At 37.2% G+C, this 12,267-nt stretch overlaps 1 protein-coding gene across 1 annotated transcript in view; it reads right to left on the reverse strand.

The window, feature by feature from the left end:
- The window catches only part of LOC139469715 (carbohydrate sulfotransferase 15-like), a 42,136-nt gene that overhangs the window by 8,180 nt on the left and 21,689 nt on the right, over positions 1 to 12,267 (reverse strand). The window contains exons 2-3 of the mRNA XM_071251965.1: positions 1,538 to 1,862; positions 572 to 845 (exon numbers count right to left, since the gene is read on the reverse strand). Coding sequence (XP_071108066.1) covers positions 572 to 845; positions 1,538 to 1,849 — 586 coding nt within the window. The 5' untranslated portion in view covers positions 1,850 to 1,862. The remainder of the gene's footprint in view (positions 1 to 571; positions 846 to 1,537; positions 1,863 to 12,267) is intronic.

Here is a 12,267-nt window from a genome sequence, read left to right on the forward strand (position 1 = left end):
CTAAAGTCCAGTTACTAGTATCAGTTTACACGATCAGTTTTGTCTAAATGTACACTGGACAATTGTAAGCGTTTGCCTTACTAAACTCATGACCAGAGTTGAAACCTTTTTTTAACGTTTTCTAAAAGATTTAATCCATATTCCATACACTTTACTGAAATGAGAACAATGGATTATAAGTGCGACCTTAAGTGGCCGCCCCTGACATCTTTTTGAAAGGTATGTCTGTTCGAGGCGCAGAGAAACAGGTATGTGTGACAGGGCGTAGACTGACAGTGAACACTTGTGCCACTTATTTAAAAATACTAGACCCAACACTTACCCGACGCAGTTTAAATCTACAAAAGAACGCTAAAGTTTGCAAATATGAGGATTGTTTTTCATTTTTGTGTGCATTTATCAAAGCACAGCTTTTATGTGACTCTAATCCTTTGATAAATGCACTCCTCGCTTGCCCTTCTCATGAGAAAATGTGAATAGCATTGGCATTATATACATGAGTAAAATTACCGGCTTGCTGATCAGAAAGCTCTCAAAAACTCTGATTCACGTTGGACAGATATAAACGTACATAGTCTGTGTCGATTGATCCACTTAGTCTCTTTCATTGCATGAGGGGTAACGTCAGGGTGTTGCTGTATTCTGAAAAACAGCGTCGAGGAGCCACATTTGTTCACTCCTGCGAGGAAGAAGTAAGGGAGACAGCGAAGGATCTTCCCCCTTTCGGGGCTGCTCCACGTAAGGGCTCTCTTCAATGGGGCCTCAGCACCAGGACAATTATTTTCAGGAGCGTGCTCTACCCACCGGCACGGGCTAGTAAATTCTGCGTCAGGTTCATAGATCCGCTTGAAAAACAATGAAGATCAACAAATGATGAAAACATTTAGACATTTGGACTGAAACGATTCACGACGTATGATGTATGTGTGATGTGCACATGTAAGCATTCGTAATGTAAGTTGCTACTACCACAAGCTAATATGCCGGGGATATGAAAAAATTCTTCACCATATTCACCAATGGTGAACAGATGTCTAATACCACTTCAGTAAATTTACCTCCACACTAATATTGTCTCAAATAGTTTGCAAGAATAAAATAGGTGAGCCTAAAATGACGATTATTATTATTAATATTGTTATTATTATTATTATTATTATTTACAGATTGAAATAAGAAATGCAGCAAAGATGGTTTGGGTGATCCTGGCACAGTCAGGCTGGTTAGGCTCATCATCAGTTCAGGGCCCTTGCCCCCTCTACACATATTATTATATATAGTAGTAGTAGTAGTAGTGTGAGTGTGAGTGAGTTTGATGTTACGCCGCTTTTAGCAATATTCCAGCAATATCACAGTGGGGGACACCGAAAATGGGCTTCACATTGTGCCCATGACGGGAATCGAACCCGGGTCTTTGGCGTAATGAGCGAACGCTTTAACCACTAGGCTACCAGACCGCCCCAGTAGTAGTAGTAGTAGTAGTAGTAGTAGTAGTAGTAGTAGTAGTAGTAGTAGTAGCAGTAGTAGTAGTTCTCACCGCTTTCATGATATCCAGTTCCTGTCGGTGAGTTGTGTTGTGAGGGACATTTTTCAGATACCGCTCAGCTTCCGCATACATTCCAACTCGGGTAAGATATAAATGACTTGGGAACTGATTTTGAGGCCTATGTACTGGCGTTGGAGTCGGGGTTGTCGTCATCAGTAAACCCGACCTATTTCTTGGTGCGTGTTTGTCTTCCCACTTGGTCGGCTGGGTGGGTTTAACCACGACATTCACGGTAAAGACCCCAAGAGCAACCAACACAGACCAGATCAATCCCACCTTCAGCTGATGTCGGATTTGTCGCATCGTTGTGGTCAATCTGTGGAATGAATAATTTGACATGTCTTTTTTCACACAAATACTGTTTCATACATTCATTTTAAACGTTCATGTTTGAACAATTCTGATTGATTTCTACATTTGTAAACGAGATCCCTTTTGAGAGCCACGGACTTAAAGAAAAACGGGACGTCACTCTATAAATTACAAGCTGTATCTCTTTCCCACTTTTATTGTGAATGAATTTCATACTATGAAATGAGGACCAGGGGAGGGGGTGACATGTCATCCACAGATGACTCTAGCTGTTTTCAGATGCAAAAGACTTGAATATTCTAAAGCTTTATGTTGATGTTTGTAACCATATTGGGATTGTTTTTATGGAATTATGAAAGTTAATGTGTTTATTTGTTAAAAAATGGAAAAAATGTGTATGGCACGAGAAATACACCAGAAGACGTATACAGGATCAAAGAGAAACTTTGTGAGATGCAGTTTTGCTGTTCTGTATTGCAGAAATGTTACACAATATTTCGTATGACATTCATTGTTGCAGGTACAGAAATGCTGTTGAAATTTGATACTTGATATTATTTGGTTACTGCTTCCATACTAAGCATTTTGAATATTTGAAGATCAATACATAAAGTGGGACAGTGAGATAGCCCGGTGGTTAAAACATTCGCCCGAAGGCTCAGGATCAATTCCCCAAAAGGGCACAATATGTGGGCCCATTCTGGTGTCCCCCATAGTATATGGAGAATACTACACTCATGCCATTTTTACGAAACTTGTGGACTTTCTATATAGAAAGTTCACGAGTTTCGTAATAGTGGTACCTAACGAGAATGAGTGTGGTATTTTATTTTTTACCAATGTCAAAATATGTATTTAACTGAAAAAACATAAGAAAACCTTTCTTTTCGTTGACAGATGCAACTGAAACCGGTTGCAAATCTGGTTGCGCATGAAAATTGATACAAGCACAAATATAGGTATTGTTGACATTTCTATGCACTCGCATTTACAACATGTTCCTGCTGTTGTGTGTGCAAGCATGACAGCATCCACGCTCAAGATCTTTTCAAACAATATATTCAACTTATAGTAATTCAAGCGCATTGTTCTCAGTACGCACGATACTTATAAGAAAATCTAAAAAGTCAATTGGCGCCGAGCTTTGAATATCGGACAAACAGTCGGTTACTCGCACCGCCGGAGTTCCTGGCTGTGCAATCAACATGTTACGGTTTCTATCAGCTGAATTTTTATTCTGTCCATACCATTTTGGAAGAGAGAAATCAGGGTGCTCGCCAAAGACCTTGTTAACTTACGACCCGATACTGAAGACGTAAAATCAACCATATGGGGAAGGCTCATGTCACTGATCGGAACATGTGCCTGTAAAAAGTGTCAGTGAGCTGACCCACATCACTGTGTTATTGTGTATATCCCCTTTCAGCAGCAGCTGTGTTGTGGCGAGACTGTCCATTGTCTGATAGAACCGGGGATCCTGAGACATAGACTTACACAGGCCTTTCCCAAAGCATTGACAACATTTTTTAAATTTATTATTGGACTTATTCAAATATATTATACTTGTTCGCATGTTACATTATTTGTCTCGCTAGTATATATCACGCTGTCCATTCGTATAATAATTTTGATTCGAAAGTAAACAATATCATAAGAGGAGTTAAATTGAACTCTTTTCAAAATCTTCTCCAAACAGACAAGAACTCCTGAAATATCACCACCTCTCACAACTTATATTTAAGCAGATGTGTGTACACTTTTCTGTTTCAGCATACATATTCCAATGTCTTTCTATTGAATTTTCTTATACATTGCTTTTCATTTCTCCACTCTGGGTCAACCCTAAATACGACAATTACACGTTACCTATTATCTGATCTAGCTTTCAGTCACCGGCCCCCTACATGGGTAGCCTATTCTTGAATATTATGTATGTTTGCATTCAGTGTTCACACAATCCAAACTAAACGACAATACAGATACACACAAAAAGTTACCAAATCTGTTTTATATGTTTTATAATTCCCCAAGCTGCTAACGGCCAGCCTCCCGTCCACACGACTCATCCAAAACAAGATGTGGTCTATGCCTTCCTTCCTGGCAAATCACCGACAACATACCACCGTTTCTTCAGGTGTGTGAAACAACGTGCTTCTGACATCGGTGCTGATCTCAATCCATCAGATCTGTTTACTGACTTCGAAGCCGCAACCCAGAATGCCCTAAGATTAACTTTTCCAAATGTTACTTTGAAACACAAACTGTCCATATCATATGACAACCCAGAAATAAACCAGCTTGTTCGACGTGCCATAGCTCTACCCTTGGTACCAGTAGATCTCATCACTGACGTGTTGTTCCGGATCCTTGAAGAAGCCCCTGAAGACGGAAATGCAGAGAGGTTCGCTGACAATATCACCAGCTATTGGGTAGAAGGGTCACACGGTCGGTTAATGTGGTAAAAATTTCACAACAACTGGCCCAAGAACCACAAACCACGTAGAAGGTTGGCATAGCAAGCTTGGATCTTGGATCAACACATCACATCCCAACTTGTTCAGAATTATAGACTTCCTGAAGAATGAACAAGACACAACCGAGACAACGCAAACTTGATGATGATCTTGGACCCTACAAACGTCAGTTGCTTGATGGCAGCAAGTCCATCATGAACCATGTGGATGCGGTCTCCCACCTGACTGGGTATTAACATTATAAAGTGTGTAAAAATAAAATGTGTCATCAAGTGAAATAAAATGTGAACAATATTTTAAGTTTTGTTTTCAATTTTAGTGAATTACGAGTCGAGCTTTAGCACTTCCGTTCGGTAGCAGACGACATAAGTCTCTCCAATAAACAACAGAGACCTGACACCACACACGCTCGCAAGCCGACGCCGTGCCTTCAACCGCTTGACCACACCCCCTCCAACCCAAGCCCAAGCTTTCCATATTATTGTATAATTTCTTATTATTTCCCACTCCCACCCAGGCGAACCCAACTCCATAGCTTTTTTACATTAGGTCTGTAAACTTATATATTTTTGGGGGGTTGCACTTATTACTTATTCCTTACACTTTTTCCCCCAACGGTATAAGCGCAATCCCGTGTGCGACATACGCTTAAGTGTCATTTATTACACGTGGAAAGCGCATGTTAAATCTCCAGTGTGATGATGATGATGAATTTATTTGGGAGGTTCTGAAATTGTTTTATGCTGTGGATAGGCAAAGAGCGTGATAAAGACAGGATTGTGAGGGGGTGAGTATCCTGGGTTTGGGTGGAGTTTTCTATCAGGGTAGGATTGGTAGGGGTTGCCCTCTATTTTTACTCTAGGTAATAATAGGAGAGGTTGGAGTAAAAACATTTGCAATAATACTGTCCGGTATCATTAGTACTATTTTCAATCTCAACCATCTCTATATTGTAAGAATTCCTGTATAAAGTAAGAAGAAACTGAATGAAGCAGTGGTAAAATCTATCCATATATGCAAAATTGTATATTTTGGACATGTTGGAATTTTCCCTTGTGTAAGATACTGATCAGTTTCGATCGGTGGGTCAAAAGTACTACATCCCACCGTTTGGCCACCATCATGGATTTAAGATTCAGTTCGTCAGGTTGCCATGGAAACAACACTTAACAACGAAGTGAGTTGACTTTCACGGCACAATTAGATACGGACCATGGAAAGATGTCTGCAAAGTTTCAGCTTTGTACATTAAACGCTGCACGAGAGAATGACAAACCAAAGTTTTGGTGGACAGACATGCGGACTGACGGCGGACACATTTTTCGTCAAATCTCACCTATGCATATCATATAACAGGTCGGGGTAAAAAATATATAACAATCGCTTCCATCATACAGGCAACGACGGTCGCGTCTGAGCTCGCCCAAAAAAGTACATTTTCGTTTAACAGACTACCTAAATGACCTTGACCCCGTGACCTTGGTGACCTTGAATTTTTGAAAATGTTTTTAGTCCTGATACCGAGATCCAGGGGTCAAAACAGCCACAATCGCAAAAATGACGATTTCTTATTTGGGCTTCCTGCCTGAAAGGCAAGAGTCCTATTATAATCGTTCGATGAAAATTAGTAGTGTTATTATTGATTATTCAGTTATTTGATTTACCAGAGCTAGCAAAATAGCTGAAAAACAAGTATTTTTGAAGATATATTTTGCCCTGCCCTTTTGCTCCGTAACCGCTTGTCCGATTACTAGCAAACCTTGCATGTATCTGCTGCTTTATTTGCTTGACATGTTGCCTGTTTATGCTGGCAGTATAGGTATGCCATACTGGATATTATTAACTATAGACAGTCATCAATACGATGCTCTAGAAGATGCTGTGATGTACTAAATGTCTTCTGTACGCAATATATTACTTCACTTCTTGCTTGCACAAGATGTAGACATTTAGCAACAATAATGGTTCAATTAATTACGAGTTAAACTGTAACACGTCCCATTTTAATTCTGGAAACCAAAAGTCCAGAAACTCTACGGTCTTTTCCCAGTCACGGTCAAAGGTATTCACAAAAATAAGCATGCTGTTTTCATGGGAACATACTAAGGAAGAAAAAATGGAAAAAAAACAACTCAATATTTACACCAACTCGCTCATGGGCAGGCCCATGGGCGAGAATATTTTCCTTTACACAAAACTCATGTTTTTGTTTCGCATATACTTAACTTGTACTTCATCAAGTTTCATACACAAAATTTAACACATTTTAACTTAATTCAACGATTTTGTAGCGATATTGAAATATTTCGCCCATGGGCGAGCATATTTTCCTTTGCTCAACAGTTTTAGTTTCGCAAATACATTATGGGATTATAAGCATGACACATGATTCAACTCATTTTAACTTAATTCAACTAATTTTTGGCGTTATTAAAATATTTCGCCCATGTTTTCGTCAGTCCCTTTAAAGAATTAACTAATTGTTTACAAAGTATATTGTATCATGTGAAACACACTTTGTATTATATCATTACGTTACTATTTTAAAAGGGCCTTTGGTTGGGTGTTTCCTTGGCAGAAGTTTTACAAATTTCACCATTTTAACATATTGCAACGATCTTTAATGAACACGGCCTTATCTCTCAAAACGTTTTGACACTTTATCATACGTGTACATCAATTCATTGGCGTTATTTTTCAACGAATTAAAGTTTAGTTTGTTTCTTTTTCACTTCCCATTTTATGTCTCGTTAATACATCACACTGGGAAATTAAGTGACAATAGATATGCAATATACAGGTACACGTACGCGTATTTTAATGGGGAAAAAACCCGATTCGTCTTTCATTGCATAACGTCTAGCTGAATATCTCACATTCTAACGAAATCTCGAAATAATTATTTCATTATATGCGGTGCGATGTTTACAGGCGATTGAGTGAATATTATGACACTAAAGCAACTTTTAAATGCATTGTCACTTTTGGCATGAAAATGGTAACAGTTCAGAAAAAAACCAGCCTTCTTATGATAATTCTCATATTCTCATTAGTATGTTGTATCTAATTATAGTGTCGGCAGTATTTAAAGGTGATTCTACAATACCTGCTCTCGGTCAATTACGATCTACCACACCACGCGCGAATAAACAGTTATGCAGGTGTTGCTGTGGGCAAATACCTAGCCTGTATATATATATTTTTTGTGTGGATACATGTATTACATATTTTCGTTGATATGTGGATATATTAAACACAAAGACCAAAAAAGTTTATGAAAGATGAATTAGTGCCTTGATATATACAACGAGATGTGTATCATCGTTTAATGGGTTATTCAATAAAAGCATGTTTGGAGGAGATATCAAAGGAGCCGCCCAATATACACTGTGTCATACGGTGAACTACCACCCCACCCTGTCCGTAAGAGTTATGTAATCGGTACACAAATATATTTGATGCGGTGTCAGTGTGGAAGGAGTTTGAATTACGTCCACCACTGGCCACAGAGGTAATCCTCAAAGTATAGTAACAATCAACATGGTCAATGCTGTACTAATTACCTAGTGACGCACGTAACAACGACTGTCAATCTGTCTGCTACAGCTACCATACCATCATCCCTGTCACAACTGGCATATCAACGGCTTATTCAAAATATTAATTGTAGAAACGTCGTTGAGAGACTAACGTATGTCGTATACAGTCCTCATATTTGATTAAAAAAAGAGTAAATACGTCAACTGGGAATTCACCTGGATGTTACCTTCCTTATATCAGCTAACAGCACTGTTTGTGAAAATATGTACTAGACATAAGATTTATAGACTAATAAAATCAATTGTAAGACCGCATAAACCATAAAACCTAATTAAATATGTCTTGGTATTATCTCTGATTTAAACATATTTTATTCAGATTGAAATGGATTGGGAACAAGTTATCCAACTTAGGACTCCCTCTCCATGGTATTTACAAAGCTTGTGCAGTAGAAATGTACAAAAGAGAGAGACTAGTATATGTACATTAAAGTGTTACCCAAATCTGTTTGTATGACTTATAAACATTTGCACTGCTTTAAAGATGTGTTGATTTTCGATAATGGACAAACATTCATTTCCGTTTAACATCAAATTTAAATCTAATTTAGCATTTTTGTTCACGGCGTTTTGTAAAATGTCCCGAATTATTATTAACATAGTTTTTCTTTGGTGGACGTACAATGGACACTTTAATAAATAATGATATGCGTTTTCACATGGAACACCACATTGACATATTGGATCACATTTTACCTCTATTCTGTATAAATCATAATTTAACTGGCTTTTCATGTATCTTAATCGAGTATGATAAATATTCAACTTTCTAACACCATAGGAAAAATATGGAGGTTCAATGACTTGCTCTTTTTGTATGTATGTCTTGAATTGGGATGTAGATGTACAATTTCTACCTGCTGCAGGAATAGTGTTCTATAACCTTACAGTTGATGGAATAAAAGAACATGTTGAGTGTTTTAATCTAGTATATGGAATCTCAATATCGTCTGAATTTCTTAAACTATATGATATATTTGAACCTACAGTGGTTGGTACAATGTCTTTAAGGTAAGTTGGGGCAATATTACTTTGTATTTTGTAGAACAAACATAGCTTGCGTTTCCTTCTTCGTTCTATTAACGTTTCCCATCCTGTTTCATAATGCAGATGTGTGTGCGAAGTATACTTTGGGAGCCCAGTAACTACTCTGGCAGCTTCTAGTTGGAGATTTTCTAACTGAGTTGATAATTCTATATTACACCCATCCCACACTTCACACGCATATTCGAAATGGGGTCTTATGAAGATTGTATATACTTTATTTAATGTATTTCTGTTCAATATGAATTTTAATTTTCTCATTGAATTTATCATTTTTGATGTTGACTTGATTATGTTATCTACGTGACAGGACCATTTTCCGTTTGATGCAAACGTTATACCCAAATGTTTATGATTTTGAACATTCTTAACTTTACATTCATCAAAGTACAAGGTAATGAGGTCTGATTCATCTTTTAAGGAAAATATAAACGCTTCTGTTTTATCTGGGTTGTATTTAATTAACCAGCGTTTTGCCCAGTTACACAGCTGGCTCAGATTTAAATTTAGAGTTGATTCAACAAGTTGATTGTCTGGTGAAGAAAAGCCGAGTGCTGTATCCTCAGCAAAGAGTCTTGTTATGCAATCTAATTCATCAGCAATGTCGTTAACAAACACAATGAATAAAAAGGGACCTTACACCGACCCCTGTGGAACGCCAGCCTTCAAAATCCTTGGCTTGGATAGAGCCCCGCTTACAAACACTTATTGAGTACGATTGCTTATGTAACTGGACAGCCATTCAAGTAAATTCCCTTTTATACAATACGTTTCTAATTTGTACATAAGTCCTCTATGCCAGACACGATCAAATGCTTTTGACACATAGCAAAAAAACATGCAATATTTTTCTCTATTATCTAAAGATATACAAATACAATTCAATTAATTGATGGACAGTGGAATGGCCTTTTTGAAAGCCCGACTGGTATTTATATAACAATTTATTGTCATGAAAGTAGTTATAAATATGCTTAAATACAACTTTTTCAAATACTTTACCAATTCAACTAATGAGTGATATTGGTCTGTAATTTGTCACAACTGAATGATCTCCTTTCTTATACAATGGCATGAAATGCGCTCTTTTCCATTCTGTTGGATATGCATTTAAAGCCAATGAATGATTGAATAACATACATAAAACAATACTAATGCTGTTTACTGTTTTCTTTAATATCTTATATATATATATATATATATATATATATATATATATATATATATATATATATATATTATCTCTTGTGTATTAGATGATGGTAATGACCTGAAATGTTTTAACGTTAGATTAGGAAGGAGAGACATTAAAGTGTTTTATAATACTTGGGAACATGAGCAATAAGATGTAGCAACATAAACATGCATGGAATGGAATAGGGAAAATGGTGAAAACAAATTGAAATAGATTTTAATAAAACATTATTGTCATAAATAACTTGCAAAAGCGGTCCCCAAAATTGTTTGACCGTGTTATGTGCGTTGTAGACTGACGACTAGCAAGTAATTGTCATGCTGTACGCATGGTTCCATATACAAATTCAGATATACAGGTATAAAACTGAGAACTGAGATGCCAAGTATAACCTGCATTCACACACGGAAGCAATATACTTGTGTGTATGCCCTCTCCTCTGAAAAATGTATCACTAAAGTATTTGCATTGTAATGAATATAGTAATAATAAAACTTGGTAAATTTGGTAGGTCTCCGACAGATAGGATTTTCAATTATTGTACACCTCTGATTGGTACGGATTACGTAAATGTAGTCTAGTCACTGTCTCTAATGTATCTGCTTAGTTAGAATTTTCAAATGTCCTGCTTTTTTCGGGTATAAATAGTTGATTTGTCTTGTCACGCAGTCATTTATACTTGATCGAATGATTTCCACGAAAAATTCCGGCAGAGAGTTCTGTATTTTATTATATACATGTATTGTTAATTGTAGAAGATGCTTACATCACTGTATATCAGAAGGCAAAACTGCTAACATTAAAACATGTCATTAGTACACAGTTAATTGTTACATATAATTTCCTGCATATTCCTTTTTAAACCAAAAGCCTACATGTATACTGAAATCGGTGTCCACTGTTAAAAGGGTATTAGTGCAGTCAGCCATGGTAAATGGAGAGACAATAATAAGGTGATTAATTATTGTCTGTTGCAGAATATGCGGTAAAAGTGTAGTCATTTATACATATACACATTACACATATACAGATGAAATACACGATATGATACAGTGCAAGAACAAACTAAGATACGGTTTCTATTAAAAATAATTATACGATTATGGGTTTAATTAGCATGTTTAATTTCTCAGGCCAACACGGTTGACATACAGCATCGGCATACTCAACTGGAGTTGTTTTCTGCCGGTCGTAAGTTCATCGTTTGACTTAGCACACTTGTGTCGAGGTTGCGATATTTTCTTCTCTTTGTTGGCAGCCTGCCACCGGCATGAATTTTGAGAAAGGTCTCAGCATGGGACTGTTAATTTCTTCTGAAAGATGTCAAAAAGCTTACAAACTTTTTTTCAGCTCAGAGTGCCGCTCTTCCCACTGTTAGTGGTCCTGGAACCAATAGTGTCAAACAGGTTCTGCACAATACGTCCATCAGATTCAACTGTTCAACAACATTGTCACTGAATTTAAGGTGAACGAGGGGAAAGGTAGACGTACGTGGATTTACTCTCAGGTTATTACTGTCTGGAGTTCACATTTTGGGGCATTTCATATATTAATTGAACAGAGTTCACCTGCACATGTCCACTTTAGTGAGACAGACTGTAACAAAAAATGCAATGAGCTGTAGCTCCCAATCTCTTATAACAACGACAACAACAACCAGGGTCAGGGCACAGTAAGGTTAAACCGTGTCCACCAGACAATCACAGGTGGCTAACGCCACATCTCCCATCAGGTCAGCTCTATTTTTCAGCGCATAATTATTTTTTTACATTTTGAAAAAAAGGTATTTAAAAAATCATATTTAACAAACCTACACATTACCAAATACAAAACTTTATAACCCTTTCTAGACTTCGTTCCAATTAACCTGGATCATATAACTCGCTCGCGAAGGTCGTATACGACTTTAAAGTGAATACATGTACAGTGTACAAGTAACTTTTAACTGTATCATATATACTCATGATAAGCAATTATTTTCGTTCCTAATTCGAATGAGCACATTCTGGGGCTAAATCTGCAAAAGGACAGACAAAATATTTCTTTGTACAATGCAAACGATACAAACGTAGTGGCTGATAAAAGAGACAAAGACTT

The sequence above is a fragment of the Haliotis cracherodii genome, unplaced genomic scaffold, assembly GCF_022045235.1.
Source record: "Haliotis cracherodii isolate W230 unplaced genomic scaffold, xgHalCrac1.p SCAF_2, whole genome shotgun sequence".
In the NCBI taxonomy this organism is placed as follows: domain Eukaryota; kingdom Metazoa; phylum Mollusca; class Gastropoda; order Lepetellida; family Haliotidae; genus Haliotis; species Haliotis cracherodii.